The sequence below is a fragment of the Pezoporus wallicus genome, unplaced genomic scaffold (genome assembly GCF_028554395.1).
Source record: "Pezoporus wallicus isolate ANWC-B61680 ecotype Strahan unplaced genomic scaffold, APGP_CSIRO_Pwel_v1 contig_3952, whole genome shotgun sequence".
Taxonomy (NCBI): domain Eukaryota; kingdom Metazoa; phylum Chordata; class Aves; order Psittaciformes; family Psittacidae; genus Pezoporus; species Pezoporus wallicus.
The window spans coordinates 4987335-5014558 of NW_026635034.1; the positions used below are offsets into that span (position 1 = coordinate 4987335).

At 41.3% G+C, this 27224-nt stretch overlaps 1 protein-coding gene across 5 annotated transcripts in view; it reads left to right on the forward strand.

Annotated features, from left to right (window-relative positions):
- The window catches only part of ARNT2 (aryl hydrocarbon receptor nuclear translocator 2), a 104648-nt gene that overhangs the window by 28481 nt on the left and 48943 nt on the right, over positions 1-27224 (forward strand). For 4 of the 5 annotated variants that reach the window (XM_057427289.1, XM_057427374.1, XM_057427540.1 and 1 more), the window contains exons 3-6: positions 3163-3210; positions 6792-6836; positions 9392-9605; positions 11858-12071. In XM_057427289.1, the coding sequence (XP_057283272.1) occupies positions 3163-3210; positions 6792-6836; positions 9392-9605; positions 11858-12071 (521 nt within the window). The remainder of the gene's footprint in view (positions 1-3162; positions 3211-6791; positions 6837-9391; positions 9606-11857; positions 12072-27224) is intronic. The other variant, XM_057427621.1, reaches the window with a different exon arrangement.

A 27224-nucleotide genomic window follows, 5' to 3' on the forward strand; every position in this document is an offset into this window, starting at 1 on the left:
GTGCAGAATATTCTATCTAAACAGAAGATCTGATCTGTCAGGGTATGAGGAGTTTGTTGGAATATTATTTTCATATGTTCTGCTGTGTTCTGCTAAAAATTACAACTGATTCCCTGCCTTTCACTCCATCCTGCTGTAAAGCTGACACAGAGGTTCAGGCAGGGTGTTGGAACCAAGGACTTTATACCTGAGATATTTCTTTTTTGCAGGTTTTGAAAAGGTTTTCTTCATCTTGCGCAGTGAAATGTGAAATCAGGAAAGGAGGGACAGAATTGCATTTACTGTTGCGTTTTTGCAAGTATTGACGTTTTGAATTAACTTCATATGAAATTTCTTATTTTTGATAATCTTCATTTGAAATGAAGTCAAGTTTTTAAGGTAATTGAACAAAACAGAGGCATTATTTAAAGATTTTGTCTATTACAGTCTGGTGTTGCACCCTAGGCACTCAGATTCTGCCATGATGGGCCAACTGTAAATTTGATGGGTATTGCCTGTATGTATTAACCCACTGAGATCTTATGAGAAGCTGATATCCAGCCATCTCGATAAACAGGTGTGTTAGTTCCACTTATTCCCTTGGAAGTAGGTATACAGCACAGGCAGCAGCATCAAGCCTTAACTGTCATCAGCTTCTCTGTAATTCTCTGCATTATATTCCATTAATAATAAACTAGACTAAATACAGTAGAGCTGATACTTGATTCCGGGGAGAAATCCATCTCTTGTCACTCAGCTGGAGTATTTGGCTGGAAGTTAAGAAAATTGATGCACAGGATCTCAGTGTATTGACGGGAAGGAAAGGAATTAGAAAATTAATCCATCCCAAATTAAAGCAGTGCCTTGTTAAATCCCCAAATAAAAGGCTTCCCCATAGGTATATATATTTTCTGCAGCCGTTTTCCCTTGAGTTTGAAACTGGAGGTTTCTCTCTGTTGCCCCTGAAACCAGAGAAGGATAGGCCTGATGTGATGCTTTTTTGAGCAGTTTCAGGTGGAGCCAGCCCAGTGCTGGTCTGAGTATGCCCTCTGCTTTTAAATAGACAGCTCTCTTGTGAAGCGGACTTTCACATTCTCAGTGTACATAGAAACATTGCAATTGAAATAACTTAGAAGTTTGTTCTGGAATCTCACCTATAGCCACATTGTAATATGTGGGGAAGCAGGTAGGTAAGAGGAGACCTTTGGCTAGATGATAATGTGTTAAATGTTAAATTGCTGGGAGTGTTGTCTGTGCAGCAGGTCTGGGGAAATTTAGGCTGCTGGTGCTGGTGCTGAAGGGCAGATTTGGGGTGATGGGTAGCAGCACATTGGCTGGGTCCTGGCTTAGCTGCAGGCTCCGTCGCTCTATCAAGGGCTCTGGCCACTGGAGGTCGGTGGTGTTCTGCACAAGGCAGCTGAGAGGTCATGGACCTTGAAACCCAGTTTGGTGATAATTAGGCAAGCAAAAGTGTAATTTATAATGAAAATGATGATTGCATCAAACTTAACCAAATTAAATACATGTTTTTTCTCAAGACTCTTTGAGGAAAATGTTTTTCTCTGTACTTCCTCCAGAGATGAAGAATCACTGTTTCCATCTGGAAAATATTACTGTGACTTTTATAATACTGTTTCCAATTCTTGTGCTTGTTCCTTGTCCTGACTGTACATAGATTGCTGTGCCTCGGACACATCCTTCACAGACCAGTCTCTCTTGGTTATCAGAGTTAAGAAGCTAGGCAGTATTGCCTGACTGGCACTCATACTTCTGTACGCTGATGTAGTTTTAGAGAGCATTTTTGCAACCTTGTTCCCACACTCTGAACATACAAATCTTAATTTTTAATTGCTGGGGGTTCTTTTAATACTGAGGTAAATATTGTCACCTTGCAGGGTTTTTTTTTGCCTTTAATAGGACTTATATCTGTTGTTAATATGAAGAGTGTTGGAATCTGTAATTGTGTGAAGGTTTATTACACTGAAATGTTAGAAAGCTCGAAGTGTTAAAGAAACACGACAAAACTGCAGAGCAAGCCATGATTTCTTATCTACACAAATTACACTGACTGATCAAGGTCTGCATATCATACTGATATATGTTCTTATTAAAAAATACACTAATGCAACAGTTGTATTTGATAATTTTATATCATCTTGGTTCTTAATCTGCCTGAATGGCTGAGTCACCCTCTTATAATTGAGATATATGTTTGTTCACCTCTTTTTAAAGGTTTAAAAATGAGTAAAATGTTTTGGAAATTATACTGTTGCATAACTTTCTGGAAACTTGGTGTCAATGGGAAGGAGACTATCACACTGCCTAATGTAGGAAACTAGGTGGCTAATTTAGGAAGTTAATCTTCCTAGTCTCTGTGTAAGAAGTGAAGAAAAGACATTTCTGCTTTTTGTTGCTCCCTAGAGGAGCCTAACTGAAGGAGAGGGATTTGCCCCGAGGAAGAGCTCATCTCTTCCACTGACTTAAGGAGAAGGTCTGGGATATAAACCAGGTAAGTTAGGTGTGCAGTAGACCCATAGGTCATTTTTAGTATTGACCACAGGAATACCACAAAGTAGTTGCCATTTGCTGACTGGGTAATAATTTGTGTGAACTGATGGGTTAATTTAGGGCAACTCTAAAGAATGTACTACAGTTACAATCAGTAGCAGTGATGGAGATAATCCTCATAGCAGGGAGGCTGGGAGTTTATTGTGTTCTATGTCTAGCTTTCTTTAGGCTGGGTCAAAACCAGTGCTCTGGCGTTTAGTGTGTGTACAGCTTTAGAACTTTTTCTTTAGTCTTAATTTTAGTCCTTGAACGTAGGGTCCCCACTGATTTCTGTAAACTTCTGTCAAGCCTAAAAGATATTTTTACTTCTGACCATCTTAAAAGAACTTCATTTGTTTAATATCTCCTTTTATTTGTTAATTTTAAAAGTGCAGATTTCTGTGAAGAAGTCTATTACTTTACTGTAAAAACCTCAACAACTTGTGTTCTTTGTATTCCTGGCAGATGATGAGCTACCTTTAGGGATTCTGGAGAATATGAGCAAGACTGGAATCTACAGTTGTTAACGCATCCAGTCAAAATATGAATTAAACAAGATTGAGAACCAGTGGCTTGAATGTTCATGTCACCATTACCAATATCATGATTACTGATTTGGAAATCTTGCTTTTACAGGATGGACTTTGATGATGAAGATGGGGAGGGGCCCAGCAAATTTTCAAGGTGAGCATTTACAAACAGTTGGCCAAATCACAGTTTTTTTCGGTGGAGAAAGACAGCTGTCTCACTACTAATGCTTTAAAGTAAATATGAATACGGATAAAGAGCTTGCCAACAACTTGACCTAAATTCTGGTTACTGTTTCTATAAGCTTCCTTTGCAACTTTGCAACTGGCAGAAATCTGCCTAATGTAGTTATTGGTTTACGTAGCTGACAGCGTATGTCATAATTTTGCTCTGCAGCTATGTCAAATGAGAAAACTTGTGACTTTCAGGTTATTATTTCAACTGTTGTACATGAACTATGGTTATTTGACATTGCTGAAGTTGTCTTTCTGGCACTGAAAATGAATTTTATTTTGAATTTCTTTCAAATGTTAACTGCTTGTTAAGATAGTATGACAGGTCCTAGAGATGTGAACTGTTTAATATTAAAGCTCATTATATACTATTAGGTGTACCTGAATAGTAAAAATTGCCAAAATAAATGTTAATTAACATGGACTATTCTAGGCTAGAAATAAAACCAAACATTAAAGTATCATTGCCATTTTTTCACTTTTTCTTTTCCCCTTGTCACACTGTTCGCATTTTTTTCCATTGGAAACCAGGCAGCTGCAGTGAGAGGTAGATTCTTTGAGGCCTACAGGTAACTGCTGGTTATCCACACTGTAACTGCAGCATTATAGCAGCAGTCATGTTGAAACACAGCTGTCCCCATAGGGTTTCCAACAGGATCCTCCTGGGCAGTCTGAAAGATAAGTATGCGGAATATGTGTCATAACACTGTATCATAACCTACTGGACAAGACCAGCAGCACCCTTGTTTAGCTGATGTCATTTACAGAAAGGATATTCCAGTTCCTGGTGTTAAAACTGGTGATCTGAGGGCTAGTCCCAATGTTTGGTGGGCTGCACCTCCAATACTGTGTTCAGTTTTGGGCCCTTCACAAGAGAGATATTGAGGTGCTGGAGCGAGTCCAGAGAAGGGCAATGGAGCTGGTGAAGGGCCTGGAGCACAAGTGTGATGAGGAATGGCTGTGGGAACTGGGGTTGTTTAGTCTGGAGAAGGCTCAGAGGGACCTGAGTCCCCCTGAGGTACTTAAACAAGTACCTCACAGGAGGTTGTAGTGAGGTAGGGGTTGGTCTTTTCTCCCAAGTAACAAGTGATAGGACAGGAGGAAATGGACTCAAGTTACATCAGGAAAGTAGAGATTGCGTATTAGGAAAAATTTCTTCACCAAAAGAGTCATTAGGCATTGGAACAAGCTGCCCAGGCAAGTGGTGGAGTCACCATCCCTGAAGATATTTAAAAGACATGTAGATGTGGCACTGAGCAACATGGTTTAGTGGTGAACTTGGCAGTGCTGGTTAACAGTTGGACTTAATGATCTTAAAGGTCTTTTACAAGCTAAATGATCCTGGGATTCTAAGATTTATGATGAATGTGACCTGATTTGTGCCTGCATAAGTGTCAGGGTTGGTAGGCACACTGGTGCATGTGTGTTGGTCTCTCTCCAGCCTGGCTTCAGCCTTTCAAAGTTTGGTAATGGGGAGAGCCATAGTTCCTTTCATTTTATTGGAGAGGTATGCTGTACTGTGCTTAGACTCAGCTGATTTTAGATGTCAGATGAAAAACTGATATTTAAATCTTAAAATGCTGTTAAACCTTCAGATTGTTCTGCTATTACAGTGTGGGACAACAGTGCAGAGATGCTCGTGGCCATGTTCAGACATCCTATTCTACTTGCACCCCTCTTTTAGGACTTTTCCCTTCCCCAAATATCTCACGTGGCTGATTCCTATCTTGTATTGGTCAAAATTATTTGGTTAGCAAAGAAGTGCTGTTTAAATATTTAAGCTAGCCCAGCTGACTTCGTGCCTGAAGAAGCATGTACATAGTGAGGTCAGCTGGGAGACTGAAAGGGAGAAAACAGTAGTTGGAGGCAGTAACATAGTCAGCTCAGCTGGGCAGATGAGGATTAGTAGAAAAGCCCCAAGCTAGTGGGAGCACAGGAGATAGTGGTGTTAGTACAGTACTCCACATGAGTTAACACATCTTGCTTCTCAGGGACTTCCAAGCCAGCTCAGGTATCTCTGCATGGCATCTCATTGTCACATGAAAGTGTATGCATGCACTTCTCACCAAATGGTATGTGGCCATTCCTCATTGGATCTGTCTTTTTGTTCCAAATTCTTCCGGTCAGTCTCTTCTCTGGGCACATTCAAGTCGAATAAAGCGGTGTTTTCACTTGAATGAGTTGAGGGTGCTGGTGTTAAGCACAGCATAGAAATACAGCTCAAGGCTCACTTAAGCTTTGTCTTCAGTGTTTGAATGAGTCATAGTGAGGAAGAAAAATATGAAACCTTATAGAAGAACTTGCAGAGTTGGGATACTTAAAATTAGTTTTAATTCATTTGAGAAAAGGTTCATTACTAGTTTTGTAGAGACAACATGCTTAATTATTTTATGCTGTTTAACTTTGTTAGCTAATTCATGGGACCTTCATAGGCTGTCTGTTGTAATAAATTGCATCATTTTGGAAAGGCATAATTCTAATACAAAATCTCACGGGACTTTTCTTAAGCAGAAATACTGTTCACCTCTAGAGAAGCTGTTAGCCTTATTTTTGGTGTTTTCAAACTCCTACATACTCTCATTTGGAAAAAGCAATTTGGTTTCTCCAAAAGTAAGATCTTTTTCAAACAAATGTAGTTTTTGTAACTATGCTAGCCAAACCTGATTTCAAATGATGAGTCTGTTTTTAGGAAAGGAGGAGCAGCATGTCATTCTGTACTGAAATGCTACACTGCTGCCTGTCTCTGGGACAACGCTTCAGAAACAGTGAAGCTTTAATCCCACTGGGCTAAAGTCCAGTTGATCTGGATTTCCTCCATGAAGTTGCTGCCGATACACCACACGTACCTGTTTGGGCATCTAGCTGCAGTTGGTTTGGGTAGGAATGAGGTACCTGTTTACTTCTGGGATATAAGCCAGTTTTAATTTCACTTCTATTTACCCAGCAGTTTTATCTGCCTGACTTTTGCCAGTCTTCCCAACAGACGGTACAGTGTCTGTACCTGCTGGAGCTGTTTTCTGAAGGCCTCCTTATATAATACATTGCACTTAAACGTGTGTCTCTGCCCTCCCATGTTATCTGTAGACCATCAGTGCCCTCTGCTGAATGGAGTGAGTTGTGGTTGCAATCTGGAAAAGATACAGCTCCTTCACTTCCAAACGGCAGTGAATATTTCATGGACTGCTGTAAATCAGAGCTCAGTGGTGTTCTCTGTAATGGTGCTGGTTGTTAAGTTTCCCAAGCAATGAGTGTATGTCAAAGTGTTTGCATAAATCCAGTGAAATGTGTCTACAACTTTTTTAAATATATAAATGAAGCTTTTGAATCAGCATGGCTTGGAAGTTTCATCAGACTATGTTTTCTTTGCTTTATCATTCTCATGCCCTCATTTTTCTTGCTGTTATTTGTAATAGTTTGCAGTTGTGAACCTCTGCTTTCTGCTGTGTGTTTAATGTCATGCGGTGCATAAGCCTTGTGGATTTACTTACTGTCTTTTGTTTCTAGGTATGATGGTGATCAAATCTCTGGTGATAAGGAAAAGTTCGCAAGGTAGGCGTGTTCTGTAGAGCTCTTCTGCTGAGAGAAAAGAGGGGGATGTTCGTGTCCAGAGAATCTCAGTACGTGTGCATTAGCTTAGAGAGCTAGTTATTTTGTTTCTAGGTGGGACGATGATCAAAATATTGCTGACACAGAAAGGATGGCGTGGTAGAAAAAGGGAAAATCAAATATGGTTTGCCCCCATTTTTATTTTATATGATCCCATCCTGACTGATCAGAAGTCAGGAGGGTTGGCTGATCCAAACATGTTTGAAATCAGAAATAGTAACCTTGGACTTAAGTGGGTTTGAATCAGCTCCCGCAGTCTACCAAGATTATGCCCCTCCAGAATTTCCATATAAAAGTAAAGTTAGTAATGACAGAATTAGGGCATCATTCTGTAGACGTGTTCATGAGTGCCAGGATTCCCATGGCAGGCACTTTTGCAAGAGGAGCACAGCCCCTCTTTCTCTTTTAAGGGTTTAAATGTGAAGTAATTTCAGTAAAGTTTCAGAGTTTTGTTTGCTTGAACACGGCCATACATATTGTTACTTTTCAGCTTTTATGAACATAAATGAAACGGATTATTGGATATTCTCTTTCTTCTCAGGAAGTTTTGCAACCTCTTTGTTTATTCTTTATTTTGGTTGTTTTCAATGTTCAGGGGTATTAAAATACTTCAGTGGCAGACAAAGTAATCTGTACTTACAAATGTAAAATATATGTTGAACGTGTGTGTTCTTTGTCTTCTTGGTCACCATTTCTGTGGAAATGCTGAACTTAGAGCAAACTTTTGTCCTGTAAAAATGTATTTTTCTTCCACTTGTCTGTATTTATCTCCATGTATATGATGACCTGTACACGTGTGCTGTTACGTCCATGTGCACAGTCACACAAGCTGTTCTGCTTGTGTGTTTGTATACAGTCTGACTCCCATAGGCACTGTTCTCTTCTACATCTGTGAAAACCTACACAAAGGCTGTTTATCGGCCATTTGAAGTGGAAAGGTTCACTATTACAGTGTATTAGCTAAGTAGATAGTGACCTTCACCGAGGGACTGGCTGTAATTTGGTGAACAGCCACGGGCTATCATTGCAGAGACCCATAGCTGGATTTCCTGAATCAAATAGTAACCATAGGATCAGCAGTAATAACAAACAACTGTGCTAGTAGCCTTAACAAGTGGCGTTTCTGGAGACAATGTCTCATGCATATAACATGAGGGTACACATTTTAGAGCAGGACAAACTCATGCATTCCTGTATTTTAAGAAGCAGCATACTATGACTTAGATTCCTCCCTGCATTTTAAGAAAAGGCTCCTTTATTAAAAGTAGCCAAAAGTGTGCCAAGCCTACCTTCTACTTTCATAATCAGTCTTCATAACAGTCAGCTCCAAAGAATGTTGCAGTTTCTTTTAATGTTGTGTTATCATACTGGTCAATGCTGGTGGACTTCTCCAAGTGATCAACTTTCACAAGAAAATGCCATACAGAGCTCATTGAAGATGCTGCTTTGACATCTGAAGCATCATGTACCTGTTGTGTACTTGTATTTAGCTGCCATCAGACAGGTACAGTATGGGAAAAAATAACTGCTAGGCACTCAGGTATTCTAGGTCCGTTTGGACCATTTCAGATATGTGTATTGGTGTAGATCCTTAATAGTGATCAAGCAATGGTGATTTACAGTAGGGGAAAACTGAATTCTCAGATCTTCAGTTCTGAAAGATTTTGGTAACTGTTCATTTTGAGAACTCTCAAAGTTGACTCACTATGTCAGTCATGTGTTTCCTATAAAGGATGAGAACACTAAAGCTCATCCCAAAGTGGGGCAGCACCAAGTACTGTCATTGTTATTTCCCTGCTGTGCTAGAGTGTTCTCGAACATAAATTCTGATCTGTGTCTGACAAGCCAGATGTTTATTTGCTGTCTTTCATACTCATTTATTTACTGGTTTTTTTTCTGTATGTACTGTTTTACCATATATGGTCCCAGTCCTGCAGTCTGATCCTGCAGGCATCTCGTGTCTCCCTACAGGGGTGCAGGATGTTCCACTCGGCCTTACAGGACTGGAGATCTGTGTTGTCACTGGATGGGGATTTTTGTAAGACCTGACCTGATCCAGCTGTTGTGTTTCCTTAAAACAAGACCTTTTATAAGCAGATCCAACACCTTGAATAAGGAAGCTCTGAGATACATCCCAGAAAGTTTGGGAGTTTGGCTGGACTTGACAGTTGATAGTTCTTCATATCTTTCTATTTCTTTTTTTTTTTTTTTTCTCTTTAAACCAAAGGAGATTAAACTGGTTAAGAGATTAAGGCCACAAGCCAAAAGCTAGAAATAGGGGTTCTTCTCAGAGCTATGGGCAAATAATATTTGTCCTTCTATGGCCTGGATTTTCTGTCTAGAAACTGAGGGATAATGGTGCTTAGTTTCGTGAAGCACTTCGCTCTCCTGGGCTGAAAACAGCAAAACGAATGTGAAGTATTAGGATTCGTTACCTCCAATTGAAATTCTTATCATGTCTGCTTTTCTGTTCGTTTGGTGTTTCTTTAAATGTTCAGGGAGAATCATAGTGAAATTGAGAGACGCAGAAGAAACAAGATGACACAGTACATCACCGAACTGTCTGATATGGTCCCCACTTGTAGTGCATTGGCTCGTAAGCCTGACAAGTTGACGATTCTTCGGATGGCTGTTTCACACATGAAATCAATGAGGGGCACTGGGAACAAATCTACTGATGGAGCTTACAAGCCTTCGTTCCTTACAGAACAGGTAGATTTTTCACAAGTATCTGTTTTCTCTGGTTTGTGGTTTTAAGAGATGTAAGGAAACACTGAGAAGAGTAGAGTCTCAGCTTGATCCTTCGCTGTTGTGTGGTAACTGGTACAAGCTATGTATTCAAGGCATTTGTGACTGTTTGGACTTGATCTTAGCTATATGTCAAATCTTTCTCCTAGATCATAGAATCATAGAATAGTTAGGGTTGGAAAGGACCTTAAGATCATCTAGTTCCAACCCTCTGCCATGAGCAGGGACACCTCACACTAAACCATATCACCCAAGCCGCAAAATTCATGTTGTTGTTGAGGACTGTCCATCTGAAAAGCAACTAATTTGCTGCTTCTCATCACCGGAAAGGAATTTTCACCCCCAGAACTGGGTTTTTCCCATCCTAACAAAGATCCTCTAAAACAGGTTAGAAATTAATCTGTAAAGATCTGCCTTTCCCTTCTGGGTTTAAAGGGAGGTTAAAAACATTGTTTAGTCTTAGCGCCTAAATTCCCAGCAGCAGAGCTGGGCAGAGATGAATCCCATCTGTACTGGCTGAGGTTGCATTTTGGATGGAAGAAGGAAGATGCACCCAGTGCTCAAAGGAAAACTTTAACTAAGTGCACTGACAATTTCTACCACTTTCATTGTTTTTGAAGTCCTGTGGGTGTAATTGTGCGTTTTCATGGTCTGAAACCGTTTAAGCACTTACACATGTAAGTTATGGCTAAAGGCAATGCTTCCTTCTATTAGGGATACAGCAGCTGCTGCTGACCTCTTAGTGATCACATCTCTACTTATCCTGGCTTTCCTGCAGTGTGTTTCTGGAAGGACTGTGCCATTCAGCTGGTTCTTGGTAGGGTGCCCTAGTCACTTCTCATTGCAACTCTTTGGGTTTTGAATCCTGCAGAATGACAGAGTTTATCTTCATCTTTGTTAATAATGTATGCAAAACAGGTCTCATTATCCTCTGTATAATGCAGCCAGCTATGCAGTGAGGTTTTTATTTAGCCAGTACTTCTTTGTGCTTTCTTTAGAGTAAAACAGAGAACTTGACAGGCTGTTAAGTGTTTCTTGAGATGAGTTACCCATTCCTTTAGTAGAATTTACCAGACTTTGATCCTCACTTTATCAGCTAATATCTACCACTTGCACAGTAGCCATGCTGAGCTGTCTATCCTGGAACTGGACTCAGCTTGTCCAAAGCTCTCTGAGTTCCAGATGCAGTATCTTAACAAGCTCTGGTGGTCACTGGAGCCACCAAGCAAAGGATGTTCAAGCTTGTTTCCCAGGAATTGGAGTGGTACTTAGCATCCTTTCCCCTGAGAGGCTTTTAAGCTCTGTTAAGCAAAGGTGGTCTTTCTGTTTGATGCATACAAACAACTGTTTACATGTGCAATTCAAGGTTTTGAGTGCCTAAATCCAGTGTGTGAAAGTGAGGGAAGGAAGTACCTTGCTTTAAAGGACTATGGTCCCCCTTCCAGAGCTCAGGTGGGGTCAGGGCGCTAGTTGCTGCATCTCAGGTGGATGTGTGGGTCTGTCAGCTGTCTCAGGACAGAAGTACCCAGGTTGATGAGCAGGGCACTATGTAAAGAAAACACCAAAGACAGGGTGTACTAGACCCTCTGCATCTCTGAGGTTTCGTATTCACAGGCTGGAATAAAAAACCAAGAAGTGATAAAACCTTGTAGTGGCTTGAGCCCGCTAATGGGAGGGGAGGCTGAGGTTTCCCATCCCCGTTCCCACTTAATGCCTTTTATCCAGAGACTGTTTAATTTACAAACAGAGCTCATACGGAGGAGGAGAATGGATGACATGACACAAACCAGAATGACTTGTTGGTTTCTTTCCAATTAATTTATTCAGGACGTTTAATTAAAGGATGAGTTTGCCTCATGAGTTATAGCTGTTCATTTCTTCTGTTTGTATGCTGAAATAGCTTTTTATTTTTTAATGTTAGATGTCCATCACACAATATGTAGTGAGTTTTATTTACTTAATTTTCTTGAAGTGCATTGAGATCACCAGATGAAAGGCAATCAAGAAAAACAAAGTGTTGTTTGTTATTAAGATCAGCAATTTATGGCTTGCTGCAAGTTTGGTTGTGGTGTTCTATTAATACCACAGTGAAAATTTCTGCCTAGGCTGTGATCAGCTACTACGATCACAAGAAAACAATATTCTTTGGCAGTGACAGATGTGTTATTTAATCCCCTTGTCTTGCTGGCATTCTAATCAAATCCTTTCTTTGGAAGGAACTGAAACATCTTATCCTGGAGGCTGCAGATGGGTTCCTGTTTGTAGTTGCAGCTGAGACGGGAAGAGTGATCTATGTATCAGATTCTGTGACTCCTGTGCTGAACCAGCCACAGTCTGAATGGTTTGGCAGTACTTTGTACGAACAGGTTCATCCAGACGACGTGGAAAAGCTGCGAGAGCAACTATGTACATCTGAAAACTCTATGACAGGTCAGATATGTCTGATGTGTAGTTCTGTGTGACGGATCCCTGCAGAGTTTTTGTGATGTTCAAAATGATGGGTTTAAAAATCTGGTAAAAATGAAATTCAGCAAGGTTACCCTGCATTTTCGTGCCGGCAGTGCAATAACAGAAGTCTTCTTTTGCATGACTATATTTTGCATCCTATTGTTTGACTTCAGTCAAACCATCTTCACGTAGCTCTGCATTCAAACTCCTGGGTTGGGTAGGTTTGGAATCTGGATTGTTTTCAGGCTTGGCCTGGAAATCTAGATTGTTTTCCTTTCGTCCTCAATGAACTTGTGACTTCTTTACAAATATGTGTTTCTTTAGGGCAGTGTTTATTTTGAAGGCAAAAATCATACTTTAGACTTTCCCATTTTCATAAAAATTCCTTGTGGTTTGCTAACGGGAATCCTGGGGGAAAAAATCTAGTGTCTGGCAGCTGAAAATGTGGATTTTAAACAGGAGGCTTGATCCTGTAGCAGTGGTATAAGTTAGCTGTAAGTTGACTACCTGTCATTTCACACATAAAACCAAACCATATTTCTGTGTTCAGTACAACTCTGGCTTTTACAGTTGCTCAGCCTAAAAGCTGACAGTAGGAAACTACCCTTGTCTTTAATAGAATGCATGTGTGTTAGAGCTATGAGAATTAGCTAAATCCTGTTTTAACTCAAACTTGGAAAGGAGAAAACCCAACTTCTCTTTTTATTCTTCCACATAGTGTGTTTATAACTAAAGGGAAAAAAAGCTGGGGGAAAATACATCAAAGTCCTTATCCGTGCAGAAATCACATAATTCCTCCTTGCTTTAATAATTCGTAATTCTGACCTGGTTCGCTGGAAGTTTTGTTGTGTTTCATAACTCAAGAGACAGTGATCCAGTTCTGAGTGAACCTGCACACTGTTTACAGCTTCCATGTCAAAACAGTGCCAAATTCATGATTTCCTGTGGTTTAAATGTGATGTGGTTTTGGCAGAGCTTTCGTATATTCAAATTGGAAACTCAAAGCAAAATTCTGTGGTGAAAATCCAGATGGATTAAAACCAAGTGAACAGTTAGGGAAACCTGTGCAGAGCAAAACAGCTGAGTTTCATACCACAAGACTCGCAAAAGAGCACAACCTCTGTTTTTATTATGTAGCATGTAATACATTTTAATGTATATGCCATCTTCCTCCAAGTAGCCTCAGTGAACAGTCATGTTTTGACTTCCAAAAGTGCTCAGTTATGGGGCTTAACCTGCTCAAACTAGAGCAGGACTAGACAATACAGAGCACTTTTTTAAAAAACAACTCTGTGTTTTTTCCAGTTTTAACTGTGTGTTTTTCTTTTACACTGAATTCATCTATAGCCAGTGGAAAGAGAAGTTCAAATAATAGTATTTATAATGCTAATTTTTTTCACTGTCTGAGTCTTTTGGAGTTGTCAGATTGACACAGAAAGCCTGTACCTGTGCTGTATATGGGCAGCTGAATGTTTTTCCAGCCTATTTAGAGCCAGTGTAGCCTGCTTAGCTGCACTCTTTAAGGTTCGGAGACAGGCTGGATGTAGAAAGGTGCTTTTAAGGGACTGGAGAGTGTGTGTAGTTACAACTGTTCCAAGCAAGTACTAGTAAGAACAGTGTGTAATTGCTCCTAACTATATGGAGCACATTGTGCGAGTTTTCTTTTGCAAAGTTGGTATGGTTACATATACAGTGCCGCTTTTTGGCCAGCTGAACATTTCACAAGCTATAAACCAAATAAGTCTGCTTCTGAATCAAGCATAGACATATTTGTATGTACATCATCTCTCATCAGATCATCATAGACCAGATTTTTAAGAGGTCTGCTCTAGTTTTCTAGCTTTTAAATAAATGTAGTGTAAAGCAAGTGGCATTGTAATATAGGTCCTAGGTTTTGAGTAGTTTTGGTTTAGAGCTCATAGAATCATAGACTCATTTAGGTTGGAAAAGACCTTTAAGAATATCAAGTCTAGCAGTTAACCCAGCACTGCCAAGTCCAGCACTAAACCATGTCCCTAAGTGCCACATGATGTGACCAGTGAAGTACATTTAGTTAGTATACTAGTAATTTTGTCAGTCTGTAGAGCATGGAATCATAGAATCATAGAATAGTTAGGGTTGGAAAGGGCCTTAAGATCACCTATTTCCAACCCCCCTGCCATGGGCAGGGACACCTCACACTAAACCATGCCACCCAAGGATCTGTCCAACCTGGCCTTGAACACCGCCAGGGATGAAGCATTCACAACCTCCCTGGGCAACCCATTCCAGTGCCTCACCATCCTAACGGTAAAGAATTTCTTCCTTATATCCAGTCTAACCCTGTTTGAGTTTTAACCTGTTACCCCTTGTCCTGTCACTACAGTCCCTAATGAATAGTCCATCCCCAGCATCCCTATAGCCCCCTTCAGGTACTGGAAGGCTGCTATGAGGTCTCCACGCAGCCTTCTCTTCTCCAGGCTGAACAGCCCCAACTTTCTCAGCCTGTCTTCATACAGGAGGTGCTCCAGTCCCCTGATCATCCTCATGGCCCTTCTCTGGATTTGTTCCAACAGTTCCATGTCCTTTTTATGTTGAGGACACCAGAACTGCACACAGTACTCCAGGTGAGGTCTCACAAGAGCAGAGTAGAGGGGCAGGATCACCTCCTTCTACCTGCTGGTCACGCTCCTTTTGATGCAGCCCAGGATACAGTTGGCTTTCTGGGCTGCAAGTGCACACTGCTGGCTCATGTTCATTTTCTCATCCACCAACACCCCCAGGTCCTTCTCCGCAGGGCTGCTCTGAATCTCTTCTCTGCCCAACCTGTAGCTGTGCCTGGGATTGCTCTGACCCAGGTGTGGGGCCTTGCACTTGGCATGGTTAAACCTCATGAGGTTGGCATCAGCCCACCTCACAAGTGTGTCAAGGTCCCTCTGGATGGCATTCCTTCCCTCCAGGGTATCAACCAAACCACACAGCTTGGTGTCATCGGCACACTTGCTGAGGGCGCACTCAATCCCACTGTCCATGTCAGCGACAAAGATGTTGAACAAGACCGGTCCCAACACCGATCCCTGAGGGACACCACTCGTTACTGGTCTCCAGCTGGACATTGAGCCATTGACCACAACTCTTTGTGTGCGGCCATCCAGCCAGTTCTTTATCCACCGAGTGGTCCATCCATCAAATTGATGTCTCTCCAATTTAGAGACAAGGATGTCGTGTGGGACAGTGTTGGAACGCTTTACACAAGTGCAGGTAGATGACATCAACTGCTCTACCCCTGTCCATCAGTTCTGTAGCCCCATCATAGAAGGCTGCCACATTGGTCAGGCAGGATTTCCCCTTAGTGAAGCCATGCTGGCTGTCACCAAGCACCTTGTTGATTTTCATGTGCCTTAGCATGCCTTCCAGGAGAATCTGCTCCAAGACTTTGCCAGGCACAGAGGTGAGACTGACTGCTCTGTAATTCCCTGGGTCATCCATTTTCTCCCTCTTGCAAATGGGGGTTATATTTCCCTTTTTCCAGTTGTCGGGAACTTCACCTGACTGCCATGATTTCTCAAATATGATGGCCAGCGGCTTAGCAACTTCATTCACCAGCTCCTTCAGGACCCGCGGATGGATCTCATCAGGACCCATGGACTTGTGCACATTCAGATTTTTAAGATGGTCTTGAACCAGTTCCTCTTCTACAGTGGGCCCAAGGTCTTCATTCTCACAGTCCCTGCATCTGCCTTCCAGGACTTGGGTGCTGTGGTCAGAGCCTTTGCCAGTGAAGACCGAGGCAAAGAAGTCATTCAGAACCTCAGCCTTCTCCAAATCCTGTGTAGCCAGTTCTCCCGAGAGCTTCCTGAGGGGGCCTACATTCTCCCTAATCTGTCTTTTATTGGCTACATACTTATAGATTCCCTACCTGTTATCTTTCACATCCGTAGCCAAGTTTAATTCTAACTGGGCCTTAGCTTTCCTAACCTGGTCCCTAGCTTCCTGGACAACATCCCTGTCTTATTCCCAGGCCACCTGTCCTTGCTTCCACCTTTTATAAGCCTCTTTTCAATTGAATTTTCCTCAGGAGCTCCTTATCCATCCAAGGAGGTCTCCTGGCCCTTCGGAAATGTAGATAAATGTAGCATGTAGATAAAACAGAAAACTCTAGATTTGTTTTAAACTTGCATTTCCTTGACCCTGTAAAGTATCATTAAATAAGAGAAGTAGTCTTCTATAAGGAGTGGTCAGTCCAGTGTCAGTGTGCTTATAAACATGCAGCAAGAAGCATCTTGCTCCTTTGAGATGCCTTTTTGGGAGCAAGGTCATTTTAGAGTCTGTTCAACTAGTTACGCTTTCCTTCTTGTAACACAAGCCATATTGAGAGTAGCAGCTTTGTAACAGGTAGGAATGAAATGGAATATTGCAATGAATGTAAATATGGGTGCCTTAGTGACATTTTAAAAAGTCAAGTAGGCAGATGCACTTCATTAAGTCAGTGTTTATCAAGCCATTTGGGCAGCCCCCAAGTCTCTCTTGGCTTCTTGGCTTTCCAGAGTTATGTCTCGTGCAGAACAAAGGGCAATGCAGAGCTTGAAAGAGATGCAAGCTGCAAGCCAGTGAGCTGTGTTTGATATTGAAGTTCACTGCAGGCTCCAGGAAAAGCCTCATCCTTTAGTGACCTCTGGCTGTTGAGATAGGATCTGCCTGAGGAAGAGAATTGCAAATGAAAGTGTAATGATCTGTTACAATTTTTAATTTTGCTCTCTTCCTCATCTTCTCAGGGTATATTTTCTCAACCCTGTAGCTTCCTCCTTCAGCCCTTGAACTGGGGAAGCAATGACAAAGGACAAACTTCCCTTGCTTCGCATTAGATCAGAGCAACATCTTTTGGTTATATTTGCTTTTCCTGTTACAAGCACTCATCATTAGTGCTGCGTTGCTGGGGTTTTCCCAGCACCTCTTAGCAATCCTGCTACCCAGGAAGCTGCTCCAGACCCTGAGGACTTGGGAGGCTGCCACTGCCAAAAAGGGGCACGACAGAGAACAAGCTGGCGGAGAAAGCAGGCTCCCTCTCACATTTCTGCCCCCAGGAATAAGACTGAACTGGAGCTGTGGTTACATGAGCATTTCTTTGGCAATCACACCAGCTTATGCAATCATCACCTCATCTCACCCTCTCCTCATTTGGCATTTACGTGGTACTACAATGAGTCACATCAAGGGGGCTGACCCAGCCAAAAGCTAAGCTAAGTAAAAAGAAGCTTAGGTTTGGTAGAGACAGCTCTTTGGCCCACCTTGTCACAGGGTTGCTTAAACTCTTGTGGTAGCACCACAGAGAAGCAGGAAGTGAATATTTAAGAGTAAGGAGAGGACAGGACTTAGGAGCAGTAAAAGTATATACCACATTGAAGTGGCTGTTTAACTATGGCTTGAACCATGTAGTGTGTTTGGGGAGTTAATTGCTGGCTCTATTTTTAACTTCTAGGATATGGGGAAGGATGGATAGTTTATATTCCATTTTATATCCTCAGAGATGTCATTCCCTGGAAATGGAACAATTGTCTGCTTGTTTATTATGCATTAATTGCTAACACATTGTAGCCACAGGAAAGCTGAACTGTGAAGTATATGTATGGTTTGAAATGTTCTGGAAAAGACAGCAGCTAAGACTTGAGAGAAACAAACAGTTCTCCCAAGAAGTCTTGACATGTGTCATGGGCATGAATAACTAGAATGGGGCTAATACTGAGAATAGTAATTTATTTTCCCTCTTTGTTGCCGGAAATCTGCAGATGGGAAAACAACCTCAAATATGGATGAAGACCACATCCCACAGTAGGATCCATTAGCAAAGACCTATTTGCCCTTAGGATGCACTGATGAAACCTGATGGATGTTGGATTCAGATGCAGGTTCAGGGCTGGAAGGTGTGAAGGGATGAATGACGCATAGTGTGGTGGAATTCTAATGCAAGTGAGAGCCTCTAAGCAGCTGCAGACAACAAATCTCTAATGGTACAGAGAATGGGCAGGACTTAGATTTAAGTGCAAAGAAAAACAGCTTTTGAAGAACACCTCCACTAGATTTACTTTCAAAAAAATGACTGAACAAGTACTGGAGTAAACTGTCCTTCCATTAAAATACAGTGTTTGAGAACACTTTGTGAGACTGATTTCTATTAATCTAATTCTCCATAAGCAGTTCATGAAAGAGTAGAATGAGGAATACAGGTACCTTTGTATGGTTGCTTGGAAATATTCCAGTGATTCCATGATGTGTCTCAGATACACTTGTCAAGGCTGTGAAGTCCCTGTTCCTGCAGCCAGCATCTCCACTTGGTGCAAATGGGAAACACCCAAGTTTATTATATTAAGTTCTGAGCTCTGATTGGCACAGCACATAGTAATCCAGCTATAATGTCTCCCTTCAGCCTCACTCAGTTTAGGCAAGGCAGCAAGCAGCATATGTAATCCCATCCGTGGCACAAAGCCGCCTCAGGACATTGAGGTTCAGAAGGAGACCTTGCCAACTGTTTTAGCTGAGCAGTTAAGGGGTACTGAAACTGTGAATCTGTGACTGCAAGAAAATTATGAGAACCAGAACCTTAACTGCTTTCAGTTTCAAGTGATTTAAAAATTACTCAAGTCAATTTACTTGCTAACTGAAGAGATTAACTGAGGTTACTTCTGGACAGAACTTATATGCCAAGTGTATTCTTGGCATGATATTTTATTGCCATATTTTGTAGGAACAAAAAAGTAGAACTTTATGATGGAAATGGTGACTGACTACAGCACAAGTTCAGCCGATAGGTACTTTTTTTAAAGAAAAGACCTTTGTGTGACAATTCTCTGTGGTTTGTGAATATTATGGAAACGTCATTCCATGTTATATAAGCAGACAGCTGGATTGGGGAACCTGTCTCATGGAAATGTCAAATACTACATAGTCTTGCAGTGATGGTTTCAGCGTATGCAGTTTTCTGTCCAACTGCAAAGCTTTGTTACCAAGCACAGGTTGTAGAAACAGCCACAAAATTTTCTGTAAAAATGAGAAAAATTATATTCAACTCAGAAGAGGGCAGTGCCAGAGACCAGTGGAGAATCGTCCCACAACATTTCACAGATGGGAAGTGCTCAACAAACGGTAAATAACCATGTGAAAGAAGATTAGGAATAACTTCACAACAGATACTCGTCCTGAAAATCAGCACAGGATTTCTTTTTGTGCTGTGAGCTCTCTTATACTTCCATGTCAGTTTTCCAAATCTAAATTATGCGTGGTTTTTCTTGAAAGGAGGTTCTTCTCATACAGCCAGCCAGCCACATGAGTGCAAATGATCAGTTTTTGACTCTCCCTTCAGTGACTGATTTAGGACTCCAGCTGATACGGAGAAGAGCTGGGTGAGACTGCTGTTTGGCTTCATGAGCAAAATCCTCTGAAGAAATTCAAATACTAACTTGAGGCATGAGCAGAAACTCAGTCCTGGCAAATATAATCCTGTTATGCCTTAAAATCAACATCAGTAACTGTAAAACTTGTGTCTGATGAAAAAGTAGTATGTTATCAAAACAGTTAATGCAATGACTTCTGCACTGTATTGGTAAACCAGGGAGGTACTCTCATCCAGTTAGAAGTTGTATCAGCCTATTTATAAGAAAAAAAGGGGGGGGAGGGGCTAAAAATGTCTATTTTGGGTACTGGTGCCAAAAATTTTATATCAGAAATATATTATCAGATGCTCTGTGTTCCTGCGTCTTTTGTAGAAATTAAGATACATGCCAAAGATGGATGCTTTTCTACCCAGACTTCATAGAATCATAGAATAGTTAGGGTTGGAAAGGACCTTAAGATCATCAAGTTCCAACCTCCCTGCCATGGGCAGGGACACCTCACACTTCTTAACTCTCCTTTTGTTTGGAGAAGTGTGTCCTTGCTGAGACAGTTTACAGAACCAGCAGCTCTAGTAAAGCTCCTTTGGGACTTTGTTCTCTAGCCTTCGTTTCTGAAGAGCACATTTGTAAGAGGCTTTATGCATTGGAAAGGTACTCTGCGTGTAAAGGGCTGTTTTAACTGACAGCGCTTGATTTCTTTATTTATTTAATTCTGTTTGTGAATTCTTTTAAGTACATGAACCCTAAAGAACTATCTGACTCTGAAACGTGCCCAGCCCAGCAGCTTAGGAAGACAGAGTACAGGGAATTAAAACCAGATCTCAGTATTTTAGATTTTAACATTTTAGCACAGGATGATTGGCCTAGTAAGACTGTTAGCCTCTAGGCAGGTAAGAGCGAGTTGTATAACTTTTTGTTTATAGGAAGAGTTCATGGCTACTTGTGCTTTTCATGCCAGGATGAAACAGTGGTTCATCATCTGTTTTCACTGAACGTCCAGACTGTAGCATGAAGATGAGCGGGCACCCAGTAAACAACACACAGCAAAAGAGGGAGGATGGGGAGGAGAGGAAATTTCCATATACATAAATTGAGATGTCCTGAAATCTTTTATGTCTCTGCAGGACTGTCTGAAAATTTGTTTTATGGGATTTTCCACCCATGCACACACGCATACCCACACACACCCCACTTTATTCCTCAGGAGGGTGGAGGCTGGAGACAGCTGTGCCAGGATTGTTGCACCTGCGATGGAAGGGAACAGAGATGTTATTGAAAACAAGCTTTAACACTGAGGTTGCCCTGAAAAAGGGGACAATTCTGTAAATGTGCTGCCGCGTATAGAATATATATGAGTGATTCATGTCAACAGAGCATTTCAAGTTTCTGTCTGGTTTTACTGTAGAAAAATCCAATTTTTTAGCAACGTATCTCTTCCTATTTTAAGTGTGAAATCTTGGAAGAGATTTGGCTTGTTGCCGGCAATTACCAAATCACCATGTGATACCTGTTTTTCAGCAACATTCTGTTGTACCGCCAGCATTGCGGTAAGCAAAGGGGATGTTTGAGGTGTAAGACTTTCTGTATGCACCAGCCCCATTGCTGTGCCTTTGTTCCAGAGAAAAAAAATCTGCCTGTGTTTTTGCGGACTCATAACAGACAGACAGCCTTTGCACTTGATCAGTGCCAAGCATAGGAATTGTGGTTTTTTCAGCTTTAGGCTGTTCAGTTTGTGGGGTTTTTATGTGTAGGATGAAGGAAGTGAATGTTCTGCTTCCTCTATGCCCATTCTGTTTGCAAGCAAATGAATTAGTGCAGTAGATGCTTAGGAGCAGGAAACAATGAAGCTGTGCCTGTATGGCACCTATATCTTGGCTTAGAAGTGATGCCCAAAGCCTCCATGTCTTCAGTTTCTCTTCTGTCATCAGCTGCTTTGATCAAGCACAGTTTGCCAACTTCATGTGACAAAATAGAAAGCTTAAGTGGGTGAGTGAAAGCCATCTGAATTTGAATGTGCTGGGCTCTCAGGAAGGAAAACAAGGGAAGTTTTAAATTTTCTGTACATTCAGTGACACATATGAGACTTAATGTTTCCTTTGCAAGTGGATCGCCATGTTTTTCAATTGAAGTGAATGAAACAAATCATTCCTTCAGTTGCGGCTGTGTGACCAGTGGCTATGGTTCCATGACCTTACGGGGTGATGCAGAGGGTACAGTCCAGCTTTTTGTTTTGTACCTGTAAGGAAGAGGACCTTAAAGCCTTGGAGCACCATTCCTGCCCTTTGACACACTGGACAATATCACAAAAATAAGAAAAACCCAGTCTGCTCTCAAAAAATAGGTACTTCCAAATGATCATACTTTAAATGTATGGTACATTTAATCTCTCTAACTGATTCCAAGAAAATTTTGTTTTGCTTTGGTCTCTAGGGCTGTTTTTGGGGGGAAAAACATCCCCTATGTTGGGATAAGCCCAACTCCTACACAGGCAGACTGAGCCAGTGGTCTGTCTCCCCACTGCTGAGACAGTCTGTTTGGGTGGATAGTACTGGAAGGAGCACTAGTGATAATAAGTTGCATTTTTTTAATTATAATGGTGTTTTAAAAAGGTCAGTACATGTTTTTACCAAAATAAGGAAGCAACTTTAGCTTAGTACTTTGAGAAAGACTTATTACACCTGGTTAACATAGGGAATGCTTTTAAGGTGAATTTTCAAGTGCTTGTGCATGCATGTGCAAGTGTATTTTGTGGTTGTTATTTCTCTTCAGTCTTCACCTAGAGTTTTCTCACTTGGAAACTGCCATGTACTTAGGTCTGTTATCACAGATGTTTGACTGGATCATTTTCAGTTGCTGTGTTTCAAGTATGGTGGGGTTTTCTTGATGTTCAATATTTATTCAACCTGCTGTGTTTTGTTAAACATGGTGACAGTGAAATATATGGAGTGAAGTGATTTTCTTGATATTTAAAAAATACTACCTTTTCCACAAATACCTGACCAACTTCTTTGGTTAACACATTACCAGTAAAGCAGTTCGATCCTGCCTCTTGGAGCCTTTGCCACTGGCCCTGCTTGCAACCCTCTGTAAATCTCAGGTGCTTTGCTACTTTGATGGGAACTCCGCAGGTACTCAAGGGTGCAGTATTAGCCTTAACATCTGCGCTGTGGAGAACTAGCTTATTTTAAATGAACTAAACTATGAAAGCAGCCAGAGAACGTACTTGGGCTTTTTGTTCTCCTCCCTCTCTCTTGCTTTTTCTGTGTTTAAATTTAATTCTGTCCCCAGCAAAATATCTCACAAAGTCATATTGCAGTCATTATTTCCTCTAATGGACTGTTCCATGGTGTGTCACCAGCTCATGTGGAGCAGACTGCAGCCAAATTTAAGAACCAGATCATGCCAGTATTTACTAATAAAGCATATATCCCAGTTATTTGAGTTTGATAATGAAGTACAAGTAATACAGAATGCTAGGAGCTGAAGCTTTCTTGGCAAAAGTGAAGTGTTTTTCAGTAAGTCTTCCTGCTGAGCATTCAAGTGAAACAGATAAGTTAATTTAAAAGCTACTTACAGCCTTTATGTATTGATTTATTATGCAGTTGTGAATGGTAAAAGAATAAATTACATATTTCGGAGTTATTTTGGATGACTGTCCTGTCATGGGAGTCTCTACTGCTGGTGCTTTGGATAACTGTTTCTGGGGTTTTCCATCCTTTTTTCTAATTACAGAAAGTCTGCTCTGTCTTTTCAGGAGCTCTTTGAATCTTGGATCACTGGCAGGCCTTAGTATGATCATTTTCCCCAGCTCAGGCTTTCCTTCAGATACACCTGATGATTGTAACAGAAATGCTACCCCAACTGTCTAGCTCATGGAACCATGAACTTGGTGATACTCGTCTAGTGACTGATCCTGAAAGTACCCGGGGAGATCAGGAAGTGGCCGAGTCAGGACTTACACAGACCTATAGCAACATGAAGCTTCTGCTGCTGAAGTTTAAATGGACATTGCAAGATTGAAAAAAGAGAGAAGCGTTGTCCCACTTTACAGATAGGGAACTGGAAATGGAGATAGGTGCTGTTGTATTTATGTCTAGGGAAAGCTTACACATCGTGTATGGGCTTCTATAAGCTATTTTATTTAGCATGCTGAATATTTCCCATGCATAAGATAACCATTGTTGAGAGTTCAAAATACATTTAGTCCTTAAAATGTTTTTGGTTTGTGTTATAACTTAACTTTGAACATGTGCTTTGAATTATTTGCTTGGGTTTTTATGTCCAGTTTTTCCAGGCCCATCAGCAGAGAGAGTTGCATGTGATCTGTAACACTATCCCTTCAGATAGTCCCTTAAAATTAACTCAGGAGCAAGGCTCAAAAGCCCACATAGTTTCCTTTTTAATTTAATTATAATGATGCATATTTGTCCAGCACTGTAGAGAATTACATGATGCAGACTGGTTAGTCAAACATGAAGACAGGCACAGCAGAAACTTTTTGGCCTCATGAGCTTTTATAAGAACAAGTTGTATTAAGCAAACAGCTGTGTAATGTGAGGGGGTTCTTACTGAAAAACAAGACGGGGTGAGAAAGCTTTTCAGTTCCGCTTCTGTGGGTGAGTGTCTCCAGTTGGTAAGTAGGGGACAGACAGAGATTTAAAAATAGCTACATTTCAATTGCATTACTTCTCTTTTATTTTTATTAACTTTGGTGTTGATTGGATCAACTTTTCATTCTATTGTAAGAATGTTGTAACTTGAATCTAATGCTTATACAACGCCTTTTGCAATTAGATGATGTAAACCTTAACATATTTAGAGAGGTTCAAATAGTCCCCCTGAGAAGCTAGGCTAGTGAGGAGAGTGAGCTTTGATGGTTTGTGTTTATAATCGTAGAATTATAGAATGGTTTGGGTGGAGGGTGCCTCTAAAGCTCATCTATTCCCAACCCCGAGCCATGGGCAGGGACACCTTTCACTAGACCAGGTTGCTCAAAGCCACATCCAGCCTGGCCTTGAGCACTGCCAGGGATGGGACAGCCACAGGTTCTCTGGGCATCTGGTTCCAGTACATCACCAGCCTCACAGGGAAGAATATCATCCTAGTATCTAATCTAAATCTACCCTCTTTCAATTTAAAGTAATTTCTTTTCCTTATTTAGGCTACTTGTTTACATGAGCTTGGGCCCTGTTTCTAGCTGCATCTGCACTGCTGGCTGACCACAGGCAAGAGAAATCATTCGTTTGGGCTTCACTGTCCTCATCCTTAAAATAGGAGTAAAGGTGTGGATCTCCTCTGAATGTTGCTTTAATGTCTGACAACAACAAGTACATGCTTGGAGCCAGTTGGTTATTTATTTTGTATATTGATGTATTTGTTTATCAGCATATTAGCGATACTCTGTAATGTAGTGGAGTGTGCAGTTGGGTAGGGTTAAGGTGCTGCTTCCTGCTGCATAAGACAAGCACAAGAGAGCAGTGAGGCCCCAGCCTGTGAGAGCTAAAGCAGTCTCATAACATTTGGGTGAAAGACACTGCCAGCTTTGGAGTGAAAGTGGCTGCATTTTATCCCTGCATCCCATAAGCTTCTTGGTTGATACATGCAGTATGACAGCCGGGAAGCCCTCTGTTGTCCTGGAATTTGTTCCAGGCTTCTTGAGGCTGACTGATTTTACAGCAGTGTTGTATTCTCAAGGGATATTATTATACCAGTGTCCCAGGGCTTCATTCTTCTGGAGAAGTTGGGCCAGGGCACAAAATCCTATGCACAGAGGACAGAGGTATAACTGGTAGCTTGCTGTACAGCCTTGCTGGTAAGGTGCAGTCTCCCATGGGGAGATCCTATCGTCTCTGTACGGTCAGACAAGCTGGGAAGCAAGGCTGCAAAGTATGCATGGGGAGACCTTGTTCCCACCCATGGGGCTTCTTCAAAGTCCTACTGACCCACTTTTTGAAAGATTTGATAGGATTCTGATTTTAATATCAGGGAAGGTTTAGATCACATCAACCACCTCCACATGATCAGGAGCACGTTCCCTCTCATCAATGTCCTGAGCTTTTGACTGAAGTTGTCATTGTGGTCCATAAAGGCTGTGGTACCAGCAAAGGGTGACCTGTGCTACCAGACACCTTCCAGTCAGAAATCAGGGGCTCCTGCACCCACAGTCTGGAGAACGGAACCTTTCCACATGTGAATTAAAACTATAGATACATCGCTAACAGCGCAGCATGAATCCAAGTATGAAAGAGAAGAGCCTGCTGCCTGTTATGAGCCCATCTGCTCTGCATCATCATGAGCCCTGGCAGCAGTCCCATGTGGCGGTGCTGTGTCTGATGCTGGGGAAGGCAAAAGTGTTGGGAGTGTCAGTGCCTGCACGCTGGGGTTATTTGTCAGTGAGCAGGAGGGTTGGTAAATGAGTTAAGCATCACGAGTTAGCCAGTTCTGTAAAAACAACCTCATCAGGCTCATTCTTTCTAGAACTGTACATTCTTCATGGTCTCTTGATGTGTTTTAAATGTTAACTAGAATTGGTGTCCCTTTCAGAGGTTTAAAAGACTGTTAAATGCTCAGCAAATATGAAGTAGTGGTGTTAAAATAAACAACAGGTTGGCAGGCGTTGCTGCACTGTAACCTCCAATGTGAGTAAGAAGCCTTCTGTAAAGTCAGCGCTGGTTTTGGGTGCACAGTGTAACTAGTGCCAGTCATGTGGTTCTGCCGTTAGTTTATATGCTAAAGGATGGTGTTAAGCACACCTATGTTTTGAGCATCCAGGCTGTTCTTACTGCGCATGTGTTTGCTTTCCCTTTAATGAGGTGCCAGAAAGATGCAATTTTTTGTGGGTTTTATTAGGATTGTATTGTTTGGTGCATTTACCCTGCATAGTTCCTGTCCTTGGTGGTGTGATGACGAAGGGATGCTCTGTTATTAGAGGATACTTGGATGAGCAGCAGCATATTTGTGTGCAGCTGCTTTTGGTGTCACCAACCCTACAGTAGACACCTTGTCATTATAAGTGGGCAGGGACTTGAGCTTTCAGGACAGGGAGTGTGTATGTGGTAGATGTGTCTATGCTTTTATGAACATTACCTTTTTTAAATAATAAACCCTAGAATGCTGAGAGAAGAGCTGTGTGACCATGACTAATTTTTATGTGTATATTGTTTTATTTGTATGTTGAGAGCTGCTTCTGCTTTATGTAAATGTGAGTTCCTAGAAGGAGAGCCTTCAAATACTGTGTTTGCGTTGTAGTTTTGGTTCTTCACGAGTTCCTGGATCTTCTGATATTTTAGGGTTTTTTTACATCCACAGGGTGGATGTATATTTGTTGGAATTGCTAGAACTTAAAGCACTTGCTGAGCTGTATTAAACATGAGATGACAATTGTAAAGGTATACATTTTTAATGGCTTTTATGTTCTTTTAATTGTTGAATTCATGCAGAATAACTGCTTTGCTCTGGTATGAGCTTATGAAGAGTAATCTGATACAAATTTATCAAATTAAGGTTGTTTAATGTTCTTATTGAAGACATGTTGTTTATGTGTTCATAATGCATCCACTGTTTTTAAGAGGAGCTCTGGCAGCTGAATACCTCGGTTGGTGTAAAGCTATAGTTGGTGCGTATGAATTAACTGATAAATGAAAAATTAAGGAAGAGTTACACTTTGTTTTCTAGAAGTTCATTGTTTATCCCAAGCAGTGACCTGTATCTTATATGTGTACAAACTGTTTTAGCTGAGAACACACATCTTTAAGCTGATCTCTGCCGC